Source organism: Idiotropiscis lumnitzeri, chromosome 3 (assembly GCF_059441095.1).
Source record: "Idiotropiscis lumnitzeri isolate Australia: NSW breed Sydney's pygmy pipehorse chromosome 3, RoL_Ilum_1.0, whole genome shotgun sequence".
Classification (NCBI taxonomy): Eukaryota; Metazoa; Chordata; class Actinopteri; order Syngnathiformes; family Syngnathidae; genus Idiotropiscis; species Idiotropiscis lumnitzeri.
In genome coordinates, this window is record NC_142393.1 from 20,017,747 (window position 1) to 20,039,774 (window position 22,028).

A 22,028-nucleotide genomic window follows, 5' to 3' on the forward strand; every position below is an offset into this window, starting at 1 on the left:
CTTGTTAGGACATTTTTGTTTCGCCGTGTGTCATGAGAACATCTAATGTAAATGAGTTGCCTAATTGATGGGAAACGTTAATAGAGATCTAATAGAACATTCTGACTTCACACATTCAACGGAGATATAAAACGCAGCACAGGCCATCCGTAACATTGACATACACAAAATAAACAACGATAACATAATCTTGTCATATTTTTTCAATAGTAAATCAATTCTTGTCTGACACTGAATAGCATTATTATGAGCTATTCATCGAACTCTTGCAATGGATCTTATTAGATTGTACAAGAAGTGCTCCTCACATTGTGCACGTGTGTGTGTATGCACGTGTGCGTGTATGCATGTGTGCGTGTGCATATATATATATATATATATATATATATATACATATATATATATATAGGGCTGTCAAAATTCAAGCGTTAACTCAAGATTAATTAAAAAAAATAATAAAATTAAATATTTCAACTTAGTTAACTCAGTTTTATTTTTTTCAAACATTAATTTGCATAACTTGAAAAGCCAATTTCCAAATTAGCTGTACATCTTTAGCACATGATCTCAGAACAAAACACCTTGCGTAAGTTACCACTGGGCCTTGCAAAGCAACACTGCAGGAGTGCTGACAAATAAATGTACTGTACAAGTTTTGAGAATTGTTTCTAAAAGAATTCCTGTAAAGATGACTCAGTTTAGATCGTATTGAAGGATCACACATTTCATATTTTGTGATTTTACAACAATTACAATATATTATTCAAGTGAATACCTGTTAAAAGCCTCACAAAAAATAGTTGTTGAAAAAATGTAATTAATCGCAATTAATTACTGATTTTTCTGCGATTAAAAAATGTAATCGCTTGACAGCACTAATTATATATATATATATATATATATATATATATATATATATATATATATATATATATATATATATATATTTATATAGTGTGTGTCTATATATATATATGAGTGTGTACGTGTATTTTCTAACATGATGTACTCACATTCCATTCTGCCCTGATAACTTATGCAAGAGAAGGAAGATGTTTGTCAAGCTGACGTCATATTCACAAGACTCAAGTCAGTCTGCACCCTTGTGATGGCTTTTTGGTGAAATTCAGAGAAAAAGTGAGACAGCAGACGATACAGTAGCAGTGTGAAGGACTTCACAGCAGAGGGCAGCACAAGCATGAAAAGTGACGTGAAATGCCGGACTCGTGGGGGGAGAGGACACGCACCAAATCATAAAAAAACAAACAAAAAAGCCACAGAGGCTTTATTGTCCAATCGCTAAATAATTTTAAGTTTAGATTTTAGAAAAAAAAAAATCTGATTCTCACTTATGTGTGCTATTTAATATGATTTGTTGTGGTGCTAACCATTGGTTTATCATCTCATGTTTAATATTACGATATGTACTCTTAACACAAACAATGGGTGAAGTATGAGTGAAGTGATGGCTACTGTATACATCTCTGTTTCCTTCAAAGAAGATGTCGTCTATGACAATTTATTTTGCTATCTAATAAGCAAATGGCCCAAGCAAAAGTAGGTTGCTGGGACTGGACAGGACCGAAGCCTCTGTCAAGTTTAATTGACAAAGATGACACAGTGTTGAGTGTAAGGATGTAGAAATGAAAAGTAAAAATGGAAAAAAAAAAAAACAACTTTTCTCTTCCAGGCCAGGCTCAGCAAGTGAATTTCATCAGATTTAGTTTGGCCAAGATTATCTCTTCAGAGCGACTCTAATGTATTATCCAGGGCCACAGTGACAAGTTTGCTTCAATAATTCATTATGGAATTCCATTCATGATGATCATCAGGTTGTTGAGTTGCCCTTGATCGCTGGAGGCCACCTGAAAAGAAGTGTTTTTGTTTTTACACTCCTCACCGCCACAATTGATTTGAAATAAAAAACTCCAAAATGTGATATGAATATGGCATTCAGCTTTCACAAAAGACAGATATATCTCCATTTCTGAGGGCTTTGTAATATTTGGACATTCGATGACATTGTTTTTAATGCATCCAAGCTATTGTTTGTGTGTTTGGCTACTCTTACTGTTGTCTTGAGTGCAAAGCTACATGCTCTTCTAGCTTAAGAGTTGGCCATTGCATCCTTCTGAATGTTTAACACGTTTTGTCGTGGTTGAACACCAACGAGTAATTCCTTGTTGTCGACTAAACGTTAAGTCGATTACATCTTTGAGATTTTCTTCAGCGTAATACAACTGTCTATAAGCTTTTTATTTATTTATTTATGTCATTTCATGTAAACATATTTCAACGGAACAAGCATGGAAACAAATGAAAATAAATGATGACACAGTTGCCATTACGCAAATTGCCATTGTAAGTAAGAGACCCGAACATGTTCCGCTTCCGTAAAGTAAATGTTATGCGCCACAACATAGCGTGATTCCAAAAAATTACAAATTTCTCTGATGAACTGTTTGTTTTTTCTATTATACTTCATGGGGAAGTTTGCAAAGCTAACCCTTGTGATCTTCAACAACCAGTTAATTTTGTTCTCTCGGACATGCAAAGACTTATCAAAACTGTCACCTTGTTGGCCGAAAACTTTGTTGGTGTTATATTCAGGTAATGGCAGCAGACGGGTGAGTCAAAGGTCCTCTCAAATTGGTCACTTTAAAGAGGAGATGTCATAAACATGTGATTAAAGGCTTGGATATTTTAAGGGTTGAACGTCAATGTGGAGTAGTAAAGTCGGCTTGTCAGGAGTCGACTAGTCGGTATGTGTTGTCCTTTGGGTCATGAGTGTTACTCTGTTCTGGACTCCATTTTTTAAGTGCCTGCTTCTCTAGTAAGCAATGACAAAATATTGATTCGCGTTATCATGCTTGGAGATTTCCTTGCACATACCGAGAGCTGCCAGCTGCCGACTCAATAAAACAATTTGAAAAAAATACATATGCTTCATTTTGCACGAATGGGAGTGCACTACTTCCTGTATGGTGAAGTTCATACTTTTGCGAAATATTTTTTAAATTAAGTCTGAAAGTTTGCACTCAACCTCGTCTTGACTGGTTTATTTCAAATCAATTGTGGTGATGCACAAAGGCAAAAATTATTGTCCCAAAAAACCCTCTGCACAAGTCTTTACACTGCGTTGATGAGAGTGCCAATGCTCTTATTTTTTTAAACATTTGCGAGGCAGAATATATTTTGGAACCAGGTAAAAACCAAGTTGAAACACACACACTCACACACACACACAAATATACATGGCAGATCTGATAGCATCACAATGTCTGTTAAAGGCCCACAATGCTATTTGACCACATGCACATTAGCAATGAAGTGTCATTCAAAATAGGTCATGTGATCAAGTAAAAAGAAATGAAGAAAATCAATCAAAGAATATACCTGCAAATACTGCATTTTATCTTCCTGCTGTTCCCTCACTGGATACCCTTGCGGGACCCCCCTTTCTAAGGTTGAGAACTCATACTTGGCATTACGGTCTACGGTCACGATTTCAGGCGCTGCGCTATAGTCATATGGTCTGTCATATATTAAGTCGACATGAATTCCTCCATCTTGGCTGTTTTCTACAAAGTGCAGAAAAGCACGAGCGTCAGGGTTAGATAGCAACTCACAAGACAGACAGACAGACAGACGAAGAGATAATAGAGACAAGTTCAATTGCTTTCTGATTTGGTTTGTCTTTTGGTTTGACTTATCCCTGCGACAGTGACTTTAGATCAAAATTACTTTCTCTTGAAATGTTTTTGGAATGCAGAAATCAACACAAATCAGAGAAAAATACCCCCTCCACGTTCCCAATTAGAGCATTCACGTTAATTTCGGGTGTGTTGAGCTTGGCTGTAAAATGCTGCATTTGAGGGAATACGGTGCCAAAGGGATGAAAGATAGCTGCTCTTTTGCACAGGCGGGTGGGCATGCAAGTCAGCAGCTTACTACAAAAAAAAAAAGGAAAAAGAAAAAAAAAAAGCACAGGAAACAGTCCTTATACATACAACTGTGATGAGTTATACATGGCAAGCCCTCTGGAAAAAGAAAGCAGAGAACTGGAGGTGTTAATTATCACACAAAATATTGGCTACCCCGGTGTTGCTGTTGGTTACATGACCCCTCACTGGACAAACATGCACTTCTCATGAAGGACACCAGGGGGCGCAACATGTTTGAAAGGTGACGGGAATAAGGGTGGGGAGGGAAGGGGGATTGTGTGGGATGCAACCATCAGACAAAATATGAATATGTATACGTTATTAGTCCACACCATCATGCACAATATCTTTTTCATAATCTGACTCCATAACCTCAACCTGATTTTCTTATAACGTGTCAGTCCAGCTATAAAACATTAGAATAAACTCTTTCATATTTCAGTGTTGTCTGCAGAAAAACAAAACATGACTTGAGGGTAATATGAGCATGATGATGCAAAGTGCTTTTCTGCTTCCTCGTTTTCCGGTCCTTACAAATAAATGGGAACCACTTATTTTATCGTCCTATTTTTGTGGGCTAAAATGACCCATTCTAAGTGCAATGGAGTGAATAAAGTGCTGCGAGATAAATATGGCCTTTGAATAGCAATCACTTTTTTTGTTGGTGGGGGTGCTCATGTTACAGTAGCACATACACTGAAAAAAAAATGACTTGCACATTCTGAGGAACTAGACAACATTGTAATATCTGACTATTGATTTCCTGGCGAACACACAAAAAAATATTTTAGTACAGTATTCAAATATTTAGGCTGTATTCTCAGCTCAAGCGTATATTTGTCTTGTTTGGCTTTTCACACACGGGTGACTCTCTTGGCCTCTTCCAGTCACAGGGAGTTCATCTATAGAGATCTTTGACTTTAACAAGAAGCGTGATGTGTATAATGCTACTTCAGACATTACACTCCAGTTGATGCAAAGAAACTATGCCTTTTGCGATAATTACCAATGAGAAGTCAAATGTCATTTTAAAAATTCCATTTCAATTCCAGTTATCACTTATAAATGATTACATCCGGCTTTCATTGATCTCCATCCACAAAGAAAGCGATGGCGCCATATCCCCTAACCTATCCAAACCGCAAGGTCACCGAGGGAAAGGGCGAATTCTATGTGTAGACAGTTAGTGAACACGTAAACATAATTTGACCAAACAATAGTAAAATAAAAATAAAATATTGGCCAGCACAAACGGGGAAACAGTTTGGGATCATCGCCCTCTTAAAAAAAAAAACCATTTCAATGATCTCCAAATGAGTCATTGGCCATTGTCCGAGGTTCAAACTTTTAGAAACATAAATCATCCACCACATTGATGTCCGGGAGTGAAAAGGATGCTGGGAAGGTGGGGTGGAGAGAACACGTGACTCAGGGAGAGGGGGGGGCTTACCCTCGTCCACCTCGTCATTGGACATGATGGCCACGCACTTGTCCCACACCATGCGGATGTCGGCCCGATAGCGGTCGCAGGCCCACAGGAACATGGGCAGCAAGATGGACTGCACAATGGAGCACCAGAGCACACACACAACCATCCAGTTGTAAGAGCGGTCAAACTTGAGACTGGCAAAGCTCACCACCTGTGCAGAACGAGACCATAAAAGACGCACAACTGTTGGAATGCGTCGAGAATTTATTGTGGGCATTCAAAACGTTAGAACATGATCAAAGTTCATCGGAGTCTCGTGAATCTTCACAGGCTCAAAATATGAATTTATCAAAAGAAGCCAAAAATATACGACATTACTCCTATTTCAAAATATAGTTTGATCACACTCCGGCAAAAATACTTGTCTGAGCGTGTGCTATAAAAATTATAATATGTTGTTTCCCTTTGAACCTTTATGGCTCTTCCGAATGTAAAATTCAATTTTGCTCCCACCGCAAATCTACTGCTGAGCGCGTGAATCATCACACAAATGTAAATGAGTATCCGAGAACATTTATTTGGGTGTTTATTCTTCCAATGCATTTAAATAGCTCATTATATCAGGTCAGGAGGGAGGTTGTTGTTTTTGTCACTAAATAGAATCTTCCATACCTATGACCCGCTCTATTTAGATCACATTGTACTGTATAGACACACTTTGCAGTGCAGTAAAGCATTACTTTCCTAAAATTAAGCAAGGGGGCTGTTCACACTGTGCAAAAACTGAACAGCAAACCAGAAAATTCAACTCACAAAAATGAACTTGTCTGCGTCCTGAATCGTTCTGATTGCTAACTAGCAGCTGTGGCGCCCAAAGGAATGTTTGATCCTCACTTTGTATTGAGCAGCAGTGTTACAATAATAATGCATATTCATTGTGTCTACCTAATATATATTGCATATTCCTGTTTGGTAAAAATATGAATAGTATCCTTCTTTAGCGTGTGCATATATAAAACGACAAATCATTTATTAAGTAAGCCTTGAAATAATAAATACAAACAGCACATAAACAAACGATAAATTACAAATACATGAATAAAACCTGTACATGTATTTTACGTAATGAAATCTAGTTTTGAACAAAGCAAAATGGTTCCTTTTATTTATTTTTTTGCTACAACTGTCAAGTAGCTTATCTCTTCAGTCAAAAGTGTGCACAGCAGCCAAATGGGCTTCGGAGCCAATGAAGGAAATGCAAGGGAAAAGAAATGTAGCCATTTGTTAAGGAAGTTGTTATCATTCAGCTCCCAGTGTGCACTCGTAGGAAAATATCAACTGAGCCCAATGGAGCTGAGAAGCATAAACTGAAGGAATAATTGAAGATGATGAGTACGAAAGCCGATGCCAGCGTCATTGCACAATCGTTACATATATGATTCCCAGTAGGAGCTTTTTCAGGAAAGTGATTTATCGTACAATATTAGGGTCGCAACTGTATCAATAATTGAGTAATCCATCAATTATTTTTTTGATTAATTGATAAATCGTATAATAAAAATAATTGCCATCGCTTTATTAAAAAACAGGACTTCAAATTGACGAAAAACAGGATGCCGTGTGAACATCCCCGATGACAAATAAACAAAGTGACTTGACAACGTTTTGCCTCTTAATTGCAAAAACGCTCAGTAAAAGTGCACATATTCACTCCTGGAGAAAAAAAACAAACAAACAAAAAAAAAAAACATGGGAAAAGTGCCGTTTATAAAACTGACTTACTGTAATACTATTTTATTGTGCATGCTTATCAGATAACCTTGAATTTTCATCTTATTTGCCTTCTATATCACAACTGAAAAAGGAACTGGAGATGACTACTAGTATGAATATTGTGCACCGACGTAAAGTGATGACAAAACGATGTACATTATATGGCTCAGCGCTACATCACAAATATATCGCAACATATAAAATAAAGACTCTAGGACAAAGGACAACATGTCATGTGATTACACACACCGCTTATCCTGTACAGGGTCGCGGGAGGGTGCTGGAGCCTATCCCAGCTGACTACAGGCGAAAGGCGCACTACACCCTGAACTGGTCGCCAGCCAGTCACAGGATAGACATAGACACCGTCACTGAGTGGGAACTGAACCCACGCTGCCCGCACACAACTCGGGCGAGTGTGCCACCACACCATCAGTGACCAAAGGACAACATGAACACATTAAATAGTTAATGGACAAAAAAAAAAGACAAATGGAAAAAAAAAAAACCCCTCTAAAAATGTGTCTTTTGTCCAGCCAGGTGACTTAAAGTACTGCTTGCTCTCCTATGTTATACAAAGCTAAAGATAAATTACGTTTGAAGAACTTATCATGCTTGTCAAACTGGATAATTTATATAATACACACCAGCACCAAGCAAGACTAACATTATGTTGCTTCACTGTTGGGCTTATGAGTTATATAATGAATGACCGCTCAATTCATGCGCTCTATTACGTAGCGCAAGTGACGGAATGAAAGCGTGACACAGCGGGTGACGTAATAATCATGTAACAACGATAAGGAAATATTGCCTTACATCGATATTTTCAATTCAGTGTTACAGCCCTACACAATATAATATCAATTTTGTAAAAAACTCTCAAGCGGTTACATACATCTGGTCTTTTTGTGCATCTTTTACCAATGTTTTACCATCAGTAAGCTGTTTTTTTGCAATCGGTGCACAAGCACTTTTTTAATCTGGTGAAGTCATGTCAGTTTACCTGGTCGAACTTTTAAACGGTGGCTGCACACATGACAACATAACAGCGGTCATGCAGGAATCCATCCGGTCACGATTACGCAGAGAGCAGTCTGAACCTTAACTATACGACAATAGCACATTTGACAAGCAGATGTCTTAAACAAGCCCTGGATCATTCTGTAAATACAAGCTTACTGGTCTGGCCTTTTGTATCGCATGAAAGCAGTCTTAAGCTCTCGACACGCTCTCTCTCAGTTCTGCCTGGAAACACGATGAATTGACTTGTAAAAAATGAATGAAGACCCCGAGGCTGGAATTTGCAAGCCAAATGGTGACAGGCTGAACGGAGGGCTTGCTCATTCATTCGTTGACGAGGAGCTTCGAGGACTCCTGTTCCCGGAAAGATGTGCTTAGTGATGTTCTTGTTGTTAAAGAGGGGAGCTCACCCTTCCATTCCGAACCCCCCCTTTGCTCCCTTAAATGGGCCCACACACTCGCTATATGACTTCATGGAAAAATACACATATCATCCATAAGCGCTGAACCTGGCCTACATTCAGATGTGGATGAGGTTTATGTAAATAATAAAGCAGCACGGCATGCTTCCATATCACCATCGGGGTGTTATGTTGAATGATTAGCTCCAGTCGGCCTGTTTAATGTCTTTCCAAACAAACGTCAACGCTAAACAATGAGCAGTGAAGAGATGCTGAAATGGAAAAGGGAAATTTCAACATTAAATTTTCATCATCATCCCACAGTCCGTTTGATTGCTTCGACAGTTGTCCAGAAAGTTGACAGTGAACAGTAAAAATTCTGTAAGGCAAAGCCAAGTCAAAATGTGAAATGCACTTCGAGTGGGCTGCAAAAGACAACTCATTCAGAACAGGGGTGGGCAAACTTTTTGATTCGCTGGCCACAATGGGTTCTAAATTTTGACAGAGGGGCCGGACCAGAAGCAGATGGATGGAATGTTTTGGTAACCTCAAAGGACAAAAAAAAATGTATTTAATTTTAAATCAAGGTGAACAAAAGCATTACAACAAAATATATGTCTTTGAAAAAACACAGTATTTAGAAAATAAAACAATAACAAGGTTTATTCATTAAATCTTTTTCAAGTTTGGCAGGCCGGATTAAAATGCTTAACGGGCCGCATGTGGCCCCTGGGCCGTAGTTTGCCCACACCTGATTTAAAAGCTTACTCCAAGGAAAAGGATCAGTGCATGGGACAGGTTTTGTACAAATTTCAAAATGTTGTATTGAACATTTGTGTGTCAAAATGCTACACATGAACCAAGCATTTAAACGATTTAGCGTTTTCCGGGTGGGACCAGCCATGGCCAAATTGGGACGGCGGAGCGTCGGACGTCAGCAGAACGCATTGTTGACTTGCAGGCTGTTAAGTGTGCCTCATCGTGGTTTATTTTCTGATTCGTTTCATTTTTGTTTCACTTTGATTATGCCGATACCGCCACATAGAGGCGCTGGTTTTTGTTTGAACCGAAAGGACGATGGCGTGAGCCTGTGTCGGTTCCCCAAAGATGCCGTTTTACATGAAAAAGAGGGAGACGTAATTGCAACTGCCCGGAGCTGCATCGGGTGGGGAGGTAAAAACTAAAATTTTGTAACACACACACACACAGAACTTCCTACCACTCATAGCCACCATCATCCAAGAGAGAAAGTATACGGCATATTGAAGGTTTTAACAGATTTGTGGAAAAATAATTAGGACTCCACCTTGTTTTCAAATTTGTCTCAAACTTGTATTTTGACATGAACATTTTTAAAGAAAGAAATTGTAGAAGGCACGTGTATAATTTCCTGTATTTTTATTCAATGTTATCATTAAGTAATGTTAATAATTTAAATTCATTTTATATAAGTCACGATCATCTCAAACAATACACTTTCCATGATAAATATTTTTCCAAGGAATCCTATTTTCAGGAGTGGCCGCAGAGTCAGAGATGGAGACAAACATGCAGTGCTGACAGCCATAGATGAGACTTGACGATGAGTATTTGCCCTCAGCTGGACCATCTGACTCAGAGGACTTTGTGAACGACACATCAGTGAAATAAGTAACAAGATGAATGTATTTTTTTATGTTTGATTCATAAACGGAAAGTATTGTTTAGGTTTGATATTTTTCACAACTGCATACATACCCCGTGTTATATTTACAGTAGAGCTATTCCAATATTTTCAAGAGAAAGAAAGTAACATGCGGTATTGCTCAACAGGTATGTTGATTATATTGTTGGAAATGGGCTGATTTTCTCAGATAATGTAGCAGCTACAAAAGAAAATAAAAATAGTTGGTTAGACAAATGTTATATAATCACAAGAATGCATTGAAAATGGCTCACTGAATCTTGCTGCACTGCTGACAGTCACACTCTTCGGGACAGAAACTGGCTCAGAGAATTAAATATTGACAAACATTTTATTACCATTTCTATATTTCTCTCATGATCATTTATCCACGGAAACAAGTAATATGTATATAATATACACTACCTCATGAATAAAAAATACTCTTGCCAAGAAGCATAGTATACAGTACTTGTGAATAATAAACATCTCGATCACAAAATCAGGATGACAATAACACTCTCAATCAATAAAGATACGTTCCGAAGACGGTAAACCTCACTCCTCTTTCGTCACTACCTTTCAAAATAAGCTAGGTGGCAGTAGAACACAATCGGACTGTAATCATGTCACGTACTTACAGTTTATTGCCATCTTCATTCTGAAGACGCCACGTCGGGCCAGTGACGTCACACACGCACTTGGTCGAAAGAGTCAGGTCGTCAGTGGGCGTGACCGGCTCTCAAAAATATTAGGTTTTGTACATCTTTTAAGAAGCCGTCGCATTGCATCTTTGCCAAAGTAATCGTTGCGATCTTATCATTTGATCTTGGACTCTCCTTAAAAATGCTTTTCGGGTAACCTTGTTTGCTGTCCCTTACAATTTTACAGTTTGCTGTAATAAATGTGATGATGTCTTTGGAGTTTTGCTGTCATTTATTTTAATTAGAGATGCAGATGTCTGCATTAAATAAAATAAATTTGTACTTTGGGTCTTGGAAGAATATAGAAAGTGGTGTGCAAATTGCTGCATTGTTCAACTTGAATAACTCTCTTAATTACATGCTTCTAAGAGTAACCTTTGCATAGGCTCATCTTTGTTCATGGTAAAAAAATTAAAAAAAAACATTGCTCCTCTTTTGTAGTTTTCTGACACTTTGCTACGCTTAAGTTTTGTTAAGTCTCAGGAGGAAGCTGGCGGTTGACGGCAGTTGCAGGCCAGCAGTCAGGCATGGATGTTTCCCCGCCATACGGCTAATAATTTTATTTATTTTTTTTTTTTAACGTTTCGCGTCATGGTGAGGCACTGCTTTTTGGGGCCACTTCGGGAGCGTCAATGTAAGCTGGCACGCTTCAGGACAACCCGGTTAACGAAAATTGAGCTTTTTGAAAAATGGACCATCCTGGCTGGATGATCCCCTTAAACATTTTTGGCAACCCCACAGAAGAAAGATAGCCTGAAGGCTACGTTCGGCTGTGTTTTGTTTTGAACTCATATTTTTGGTTTGCAGGTTAGATAGAGAGTGAGAGAAATGTAACAGTAAAGATTGAAAATATGTTTATGTGGTCAACTCACCAGTATGGGGAAGCCGGTGAGAAAGTCATAGATGAAGACAATACCGCTGATCAGGTAAGTGATCTGCAGCGAAGTCTTGAGCGGTTCTGACCCATCGATGGAGGATCTGCGCTTGCCCTGAGCGTCCTCCACCACAATGGTGGGGACGTTGAACTTGTTCTTGTCTGCTTTGTGGCCTGCCTGAATGGAAAAAGTCTGGAAGAGAGCAATGCCGATGCAGATCACACCCATGGTCACGCTACCGCTAATCAAGAGCAGGAAGCAAACCCCAAACCCCAGGCCGATCTCTGTCACAATGAATCGGCAATCGGAGGTGTAGAAGCGGTCAATGGTGTCGTGCCAGCCCACAGCTGGAAGCGTGGACAGGATGAAAGACACCATCCAGATCCCCATCACTGTGTGCACCGCCTGTTTCTTGGTGTTGCTCAGCCTGCAAACACAAACAAACAATTTTGCAAAGCTCAAAACAACAGAAGGTAGCACACCTTGACTTATGAGTGACCACCTTATCATTTGCTTTGACTTGTGAGCACCAAGTCAATATACCAGTGCTTAAATGGTGGCAGCAAACTCAACACAGCTCACTTCACAATCAGCGGCAGTTTGTCAGTCAGTGAACAATCATCTAAAAAAAAAGTGGCTTCGAGTGTTGATTGTCACTACCAGTTAAGAGTTCCTTGCCAAATGAAACATAAAACAAGAGAATTAAACTTGCGGATTTAAAACAACCACCTTTAAGTCCACACGCTTGACCAAAAGCGTAACAAATTTTAAAATCTCTCTGATGGTCCATAGAGTACGCTAACCTTGAAGAGTGATAAGAGAGTTAAATTCTGAAGCGAAGTAAGCTGCTGACAAAAATAAGTGTTTCACATCCTCTGCTCAATTTGTCTTCTTCTTAGATATCAGTGCAGAGGGATTTGGTGGTCCTAACATCACCAAGTCACACTTGGGCAAATACTTGCTGAATGTTTTTGCGTCCTTTGGCGATGGCCCCATTTCTCTCGCGCACACACACCTGAAATAAAACAGCTAGTGACGGATGTTCCTATTAAAGCAATGTACCTTTCCTGGACTTCAGCAACACAGGACAGAGTAAGAAGAGGGGAGGTATGTTATCACCACCGAGGCAAAAAATATGATGAAATTTTGGACTCCTATATGTGTAAAGATTTACTCAGCAACTATTTAGTGGTTCTGCCTCCATAGAAGAAAGACAACATTTTGATCAGAAAGTTACTGAGAACGTCAGAGGATTTCCGAAAGTGACATTTAAGAATAAAGTTGAAATATTTAAAATAAAGACATCCTTTTTTGACTTAATTATTTGTATTTAAAGACCAAGTGTGAAGTCAATTGATCTAAATTAGCCACAAAGCTCATATAATATGGAGAGAGATTTTGACCGAGCTGTTGTGGTCTTGAATTCATGAATAGAATTGAGAGTACAAGCGTGCTGCATTATTACAGCAAACGCCTCATTCCTTCACCAGAATGGGAATAAATGTTGCCCGTTTAATATTTCCACTTGCTAAAATCCTCAAAAAAAAAAGCAGCATTCCATCAACAAAAATACACAAACAAATGAAAATATTTCTGTTTCCATGTCCTAATCCATTTTTAAAGGATTATTTTGTATACATGGCCTCAAAATGAAGGGCATGAGTAGCTTTGTGCAAAGGCAAGGAGGTCTTGTTGTCACTGTGAGCAAGAACGCTAGCCTTTCCTCAATATGCCTCCAGTTCCTGTAGCAGTGAGATCGCATCACTAAGCAGCTTGAATCTAGTGCGTGAATGAGCGTTGCAAAGGGCAGTGGACGCTGTGAGAGAGCAGCAGCCCAACTACAAGGTTGAAATTCATTATTCAGGCCTTCAGTGTGTGTTAATGTCAGAGACAAGGCAGCCGTGCTAGCTCAGCAGGGCAAATACGGAGCCATTGGAATGAAAAGCGAACATTTACATGGCATTTTTTTTCTGTTGTAATAAGCAACTGAATATTGAAATGAACTGGCGAGTTCAATGCCAATCAGAAGGGGAGTGAACAGTGACTTTCAACGGTGGGAATTGGACAAAAGCTTGAAATTTACAATACATCAGCTGGCCAAAACATTAACTACACCTCCATGCTCTAATATACAGTACTGTATTTTCACAACCATAAGGCGCACTCAAAGTCCCAAGTACAGAATGAGACCCAAAGATCTGCACCCCTGGTATTCACTCGAGCAACGGCTGATCCCTCATTGAGCATTTCAGAGTCAATGTTAGCACACCCTGCTGGTTGAAGTCCGAGACAACTGAGCACAGACTTGAATGTGGAAATTATATGAATACATCATTAGGTGATGGTTTCACACAATCAGAACAGGCCAGTATGTACCTGCGGGAGAAAGCTGGACAAAAGGGCAGCTGTCCACGTTGTCGCAGTCTGTCTTATCATTCATGTTATTGCAAGCAAGAAACATCACAGGTTTAGACAACAGACAGAAAAAAAAAATCACTGCCAAAGCACACCACCCACATCTTTCAAAGCAGCCATCTGATTGGCTGAGGCTGATTGGCTCCCAGAATGCCTCGGTACTCTGTTTGTGTTATTTTTATATCTTTTGGGGGATATGAATGACATGAGAGATGCATGTTTTGTGTTAATTGTATTTCTTTGTTTCATTGTCTGCTTGTATGCTGTTCAGTGATAGTTTTGGTTTTCATTTAAAACCGTGACGCTAAGAATTGTGCTGACGAGCGATATCCCTCCCCAGACATTGGCTATGATAACATGAGAGCTCTTATAGCATCAATGATGTAATTATTGACAAAGTTGTCTCTCTATGAATGAAGCTAGCTTGGGCGAGCTAGAATGCACCTCAAAATACAATGCGGCTAGTGTGTGTGTCAAATGCAGAAATAGCATCCACAACTGACGCTGCACCCTATGATACGGCGCAGTGGAAATACGATACATTGTAATGTCAAGTTTTGATTAACAGCCAGCATTTCACAATTATTGATACAATACGGTATACATGCTTTCCGTCTTGATCTTCAAACATCTCTGACTTCATTTTACGGGGTCTTTAAATGACTACCTCTCTGACCAAAACAAATACAACTCTATTGCTGGGCTAGATTAGATTGTGCAGATTGTGCCTAATGCGGTGGCCAGTTTGTGTCTATAACACCATTAATGTTAATAATTGTGAATTTGAGCATCTGTTTGTCTCTGCAGCGCTGCCAAATTGGCTGGGAAAACTGTAAATGCATCACGCCCGATGTTTTTCGGAGCAACGCTGTCTTGATCATCACCTTGTACGACTGCAGCACGTTCAACACGTCACACAGCACACACCAAGCATGCCGTTCTGCAAAACTCAATTCCAAGTTCATAGGTGCTGTGTTTGTTGGCTACTGTACTGTGTGATTGTATTGACCACAAAATGCAAATGTAAATCATCACCATTTAACAGATGGTCTGCAGCAAACCACATACCTTTGAGGAGTGCCTCAAGGCCAGTTGTCAGACATCTGCACCAATAGTGTAAGAATTATATAAGAGCAAAACACTCGAATATGAAGCCACAATCACGACTAAAACACTTCCCACAAAAGACGTCCAATGAAAAACCATCTTAAAGTATGTAGTGTAACAAATACATCTGGCCAAATAGAAACAAAATGCATTTATACTGTCTACAAATGACCAGCATAAAAAAAGTCATCATCCATGCAAGATAAAAATAGCATCAAAATCGTGTTACAAAGCAAGCAGCTAAGTGTGAACAGCAGATGTCTTGGGAGTCTTGCAAGTCCAAATTGTGTTACTGCAAGATCATGCTGTCTGGTAACGGGAATCTTTATTATTCCGTGTCACTTTGATAATATCGCTTCTTGTTCGGAGCCAAATGTAGCTGAAGGCCAGATCTGGCAGATGCTCCTTGAGGAATATTCTTACATGGTGTGAGCTCAAACAGAAGCATTGGCTGGAGACAAGTGTCACCTAATACAGACTGTGTACCCATCTGAGAAGATTGTTCGTTCAGGACTATATTTGCACCTAAGTCTTTTTTTTTCTCCCTTGTCTGACTGCGAGATTGCGCACAACACAAATGTTCCCATCCATACTCCTGACACACCCATTGTGCATAACCACAGAATGAGTGCACAAATATCAAAAAGGCTTGATTCATTGAATACCGAGGCGGGGTTGTAAATCATTGGGCATCAGGTTTTTCTGAGACATGTGAATATCACTGAAATGCATGAAAAATTCAGAGCACACAGAATGGCATGCCACTGTGAACTGCATATGACCTATATAGGTGCGCTATCATATTTGTGGGCCACCTCACTCCTCTGAGAGCTAATGTTACTGTTTTAAATTGGAATAAAAATAAAAAAAACTGTCCCTATTTTCATCTCGAGCACAAGTCTAGCAGAAAGCGCATGGGTTGAGTTTTTTTTTTTTAGGGGGGGGGGTATTTTGGTAGACCAGCGCAGATGGAAGAGGGTGTTTGCGTGGTTATGTGCCGTAGTTGGAGGGAACGCAGCAGACTCCTGGCCAATCAAAATGGCTCCATTCATTCCCTTTAAAATCGGGGCAATCAACGCGCAAATAGCCGCAATGGATTCGTTGGGGTCCGTGCAAAATATTGTTGCGCGCAAAGTGCGTTTGTTTATAAAGGCAAACAGCAAGATCTCCCCTTGCGGATTATGCGATATGGGCAATTACTGACCGCCTAGCATCCCGATCATGCGTCTGTGTATGTGCTTCCACTAAGTTAGAAGCATACAAAGTTCATCTCCAAAATATCTATTGATTGATGAGGTATCCAAAGTCTTTGCCATAGTGTACACAATCTAAAGCCCACAGTGACAAAAGTACAAATGAACTAGAGAATGAAAGTATTGGAGGCATATATTGTAAAAAACTATCGCAGAGCTGAAATGCAGTGCAACCAATGAATGGTTGAAATATTAAATGTGAGACATTTGAATTGGTTTGAATTGGTCAATACATGTGGAAGAATGAGTAAATGTGTAAATATCTCTATTGTAGGAAATTTCGGAATTTGAAGAAAATTTTCCATGTATGTCCTGACTCTTGAATGAGCCGATTTTTTTGATGATGGAATGGTTTGCATTGAGAGAGAAATGTGGAACGAGGAGGAAAATATGTCCACTTTATGCTGTCATTTGGGAATGTTGTCAGAGAAAATATTGAGAAAAAATGTGAGAATTTTGGGATGTGAAAAATAGTTCACAAGATGTACTGACTGAGCTGATCAAGGTAAAGTTGGAATGTGAAAGAAGGAAAAATATTGTTCAATCGCTCATTTACTTGATTTTCTTTCATATGAAAAAATGTGCAATTGCAGGAAAACTATGAATTTTTTAGATGTGAAAAGTAGTTACCCATGTCCTGGATTTTGGGACTATTTCAATTTTTTATTGTGTTCAAAAAGTAGAACGCCTCTCTTATAATTCCCATACAAGACAAAAATGGAAAAACAAACGTGTCTCACCTGTAGTTGACAGGCCAGCGTACCATCCACATGCGGTGATATGAGAGTGATGTGACGGAGAAGCAGGTGACCAGCGTGAGGGTGTAGAAGGTGGACACAAACACCTTACACAAGCCCTCATTCCACTCGTAGTTGGAGTGCTGACGGCGCAGCGTTATGACGCAGTACATTGTGATGGGGATGGCCATGTTGAGGATGTGCGTTCCAGCCAACGTGCAGATGAGGAACTCCAGCGGTTTCCACTTCTTCTGCTTGGCGCTGACGCTAAGGATGCTCCACGTGTTGGCCAGGATGGACACGCCCGAGCAGACCAGCCAAGCCAACGTGTTGGCGTTGATGATGTCATCCACCATGTTGGAAACGGGCGGGGCACAGCCTTGGGGGCCGCAATGAACTGTTGGCAAGAGCGGGCGCACGTGAGGAGAAGGTGGTGGTGGTGGCGGCGGGCAGGAGGGGATGCAGGGCGTCGGACGAGGCAGGCATCCTACATGGGTGGGCGTGCACTCTCCATGGGAAGGCCACAGCGGGGCGACGAATCGGCAGTAGGGCAACACAATAGGAGGCTAGTGGGCGAGGGTGGCAAATCCGGGCTGGTTGCCTGGGGATCAGAAACAGAGAGGGGGCGGTGATGTAATCAAATGCCATTAGTCAGTCCAATTGAAAATAATCCTTCATCAGACATAATCCTTCTTCCCAGTCAACTAATTACGTGAATCACCGCACTTCATTACAGTTAATACAGAAAGTCATTCACTGGTTGTTCTTCAGACAGAACAGTGATCAGTCAGTAGGGCTATTTTGAAAAGAGCCGCAAGTAACAGCCAAGAATTAAGCTGCCACTGCAGTAGTGGATAGAAAAAGTCTGCACACCCTTGTTCAAATGCAACGTTTTTGTGTGCTCGAAACACTGAGACGAATCAATTTAAAACTTTTCTAAAAATACGGTTTAAAACCTGTTCACTCAATGATAATAATAATAATAATAATAATATTAGTAATAATAATAATTGAAAAAAACGATGTGAAGCACTAATTGTTAATTTGGTTGAACAAGTATACAGTACACACTGTCTCTATAACGGGGATGTGGCTGTGTTCAGAATTAACCTATAACATTCAAACTCCTGTTAAATTGGCGTCAGCACACTCCTGCCACAATTTAACGATTCTCTAATTAACCCCAAATAGGTTTCATATGTAGTTTGCTTGTCAGCAGTATTCATGTTACTGCTAATTTCGAACAGTTTATAATGAGATCTTTTGTAACATTTTTTTAAAAAACATGTGAAATGGCACAAAATGAAGTGATTGTAGAAATAATAGAACATAGTTTTTCAAAGTGATTCAGCAGTAAAAAAAAATCTAATCTTTGCTAGTGTTCATATCACAGCAAACTGAGCATATTCTCATTTGCACATTCATTTGCACGTATCGCAGCCTGTTAAAATACAGCAAAATCCCAAATAGTTAAGCGTTAATGAAAATAACTGTGAGCCATGGGTGTGAATGGGGCATAACAAAACGGAATAAAATGTTGTCACAACAAGCTATAAAAGATCATGCACTTAGTGTAAATATCACTGCTGGTGAGAGTCTACTTTTACAACCCTATTTACTCCACAACACGAGCCAAAGCACCAGAAGATATAGAATGATGTCCCTCCCACTGTGGGGTGAAAAATGCTTGCCACACAGCCAGGGCATGTTGTCACATTCATTCTCTGTCTTTTGGCTTGTCCAAACACTCATGTGCTGCGGGCTGTGGGCAGTACCCCTGAGAGGGGACACTGAAAATGACCTCATCAGCATCATCATCACCACAACCAGCCTTCGCAGAAAGCGAGTCACTAATGGTGTTGTGGTTCATTTGCCAGACTTCAATGCAGGCACGCAGCGTGGGTTCAGTTTCTCCTCAGTGAGTGTAAATGCTTGTCTGTCTCAGTGTGCGCTGTGATTAACTGGTGACCAGTCCAGTGTGTTGTCTGCCTTCAGACCCATAAGCTGGGAAAGGCCACAATTCCTCATGACCTTGAATAGGAAAAGTGATACAGAAAATGGAAGGCTGGATGGATGTTTGCAAAAAAAAAAAAAAAATACAAATTAAAAAATAGAAACTAAAATTCCACTTAATATTCAACATAGACAACAAATAATGGGCGCATGTTAGTAGGCAAAATTTGTGTCCACGCCAAAGCCTAATTAAAAAAAAATAAGTCGTCATATGGCAGACACAATTTGCTTTTGCTTTAAAAATGTGAGCTTACAGACAGTAGATAATGAACACAAAAATTTACGACAAGTAATTAATAACACTGGTCAAAACATTTTCACTATTTTCTTTTACATTTGAAATGGATGTTAACTTTTCTGGATATTTTTTTTTAGGTTTTTCCAAACATGGCCTCGATTTTATAATAATAATAATAATAATAATAATTTGTAATATATTTAGTGACATTTATGAATTGTGTGTTAGCTACAGCAACAAGTGAATTTTTTTACACCCACCACAGCATCTATTTTTCCAATTTGACCAAAAATAAATAAAAGCATAGCTCAAAATATTGCGTGTCCAAATGGGAAGTCTTTCAGAAAATACGAAATAGCAGCTCAACACCCATTGTCAACCACAACTAGTATTTGAAATTATGTCTGATTTACTTCAAAATACATAGCCTTTAAGCAAACAAACAAGCAGCAGCTAGATAACACAGGATCAAGTCAATTTACTGTTTCTAATAAAATCACTTCTTTCTGCTCAAGCATATTACTGAAAAGCTCTACGGAACCTCAAAACAAACACATAATTGACGTAGTTCAAACAAAAGATAAGATTTTTAAAAAGAAAAGGGGTGTAGGTACTCAACTGATATTCACTATAGAGACGATCAAAGCAAAGCAAAGCAAACACACACACACACACACGCACCCCCGCACGCACACGGACCCCCCCCCCCCCCCCCCACACACACACACACCCACGCACACACACATCATTTTAAATACTATCACAAAGCATTCAAGACATCAAACCAGGGAGGGGATGTAAAAAAAAAAATCCCAGCTTTGATCCGGAGGTCCCCAGGTGCTTGTGAGGGTCTGAGCTGCTCAACAGCTTGAACAAGATGCTGAAATTTCGTTTTACGAGCAGCATGGCACGCACAGCAAAAGTATCAAAAAGTTAAAGAATCTTCAATGACGACTCTTGTTCTTAGCTTGTTGTTGATCGTTAGTGACGTATGTGAATGGAAAGCCTTAAGTTAAAAAAAAAAAACAACAACAATAAAATAATAATAATAATAATAATAATGTATCCTTGAGGGACAGTTGGATCGGTGAGATGAAAAGAATGTAAAATTACAAATGAATCTCAAACCAGTTTGAGACAAAACTCCAGTAGAACCACTGATAATGTAGTGGTTTTATGCAGCTGACATGGGCTCACATTTCACATATTGACTGATAGCTATCCTTGCAATTTGAACAAACATCCTGATCACCCACAATCCCCGGTCTTCCAAGCCAAATATTTTGCTGCCACCAAAAAAGAGCACTGACTATGACAACGAGACTTTCTCTCCCCAACTTCAAGGAGGTGAATGATAACAGAGACGCATGGAGTCGCACAGAACAGACGGTCTTTGTGAAGAATGACTTGAGAGAAAAATCTGATGAAATATGCTGGAACAACCCAGTTGTCGACATGGCATATGGGGGGGGGGGTCTCTCTGACATGTGCTGGCAGAACAAGTGCATTTATTCAATTAGCTCTTGTGGCTATAGCTCGCTTTGAAATGACAATTATCCCCCCGCCCAATAAAAGAAGCTCCAAAAATGATGAATGATTTTGCTCTGGATTCAAAGATACGAAATCTTGACGTTGCTTATGACAACCACCAACCATGTTCTGTGTTTTATCTTGCTGCCAGTTGGTGTATCTTTTTATTCAATTTTTTAACAAAATCCATCAGCAGTAGACAAATGATATAAAGAACATTAATTCCTGCCCACACAGATGAAATCCCAGTTGAAGCCCCCTGATATGATATACACACATACTGATAACGAGTCCTATTTTGAGCATTTTACGGTGTGGCTACAAGATTATCTTGAGAGATAATCTGTTGGTGTGGGCTGTGTAAAAAGGGATTTTTTTTCCTTCATCAGTCTGTCCGGTTGACAATTTGTCAAACCTGTTCAATATTTACAATCACAAATCTTTATGTATGCAGTCAACACCGAGGACTTTGTGAGTGTAATGTGAATCAGAACAATAGTTACTGCAATAAAAAATGACTAGATAAGTTACAACTCATTCTTTGCAATTTCAAGCGGTGTGGACTTCCCTGTGGTACCATGCTGCTTCTCACGGGACTTTCATGGTAGTCCAACAGACATCTGATTTAGGGAGGAGACTCACAATTCACTGTGGAGATATCATTGTGTGTTCTCTCAAGAATATTATAGGCTAGTACAGCAGTAAGCGCACATGTGGCAATATTTCTTCATCGTGTGGGGTTGCTCACATTTTTAAAAAAATCTGTTAAATGTTATGAATCAGAATGTGTGTAGCCTACCCTTCTTCACAGAACCTGCCATAGATGAACTCATTTAATCCCAGCCGTTTTCACGAGGACCACCTCAATCACAGCGGGTATTTTTCTGGATTTTGACTGTTTTTGCAAGGCCGACAGAATATTG

The 22,028-nt window shown here is 39.5% G+C and overlaps 1 protein-coding gene across 2 annotated transcripts in view; it reads right to left on the reverse strand.

Annotated features, from left to right (window-relative positions):
- Positions 1-22,028, reverse strand: part of gpr153 (G protein-coupled receptor 153) — a 31,817-nt gene that overhangs the window by 3,149 nt on the left and 6,640 nt on the right. Inside the window, exons 2-6 of one of the 2 annotated variants that reach the window (XM_088290930.1) lie at positions 17,816-17,925; positions 17,328-17,721; positions 11,810-12,239; positions 5,395-5,584; positions 3,397-3,581 (exon numbers count right to left, since the gene is read on the reverse strand). In XM_088290930.1, the coding sequence (XP_088147056.1) occupies positions 3,397-3,581; positions 5,395-5,584; positions 11,810-12,239; positions 17,328-17,680 (1,158 nt within the window). In that variant the 5' untranslated portion in view covers positions 17,681-17,721; positions 17,816-17,925. Of the gene's footprint in view, positions 1-3,396; positions 3,582-5,394; positions 5,585-11,809; positions 12,240-17,327; positions 17,926-22,028 lie in introns of both variants that reach the window. The other variant, XM_088290931.1, reaches the window with a different exon arrangement.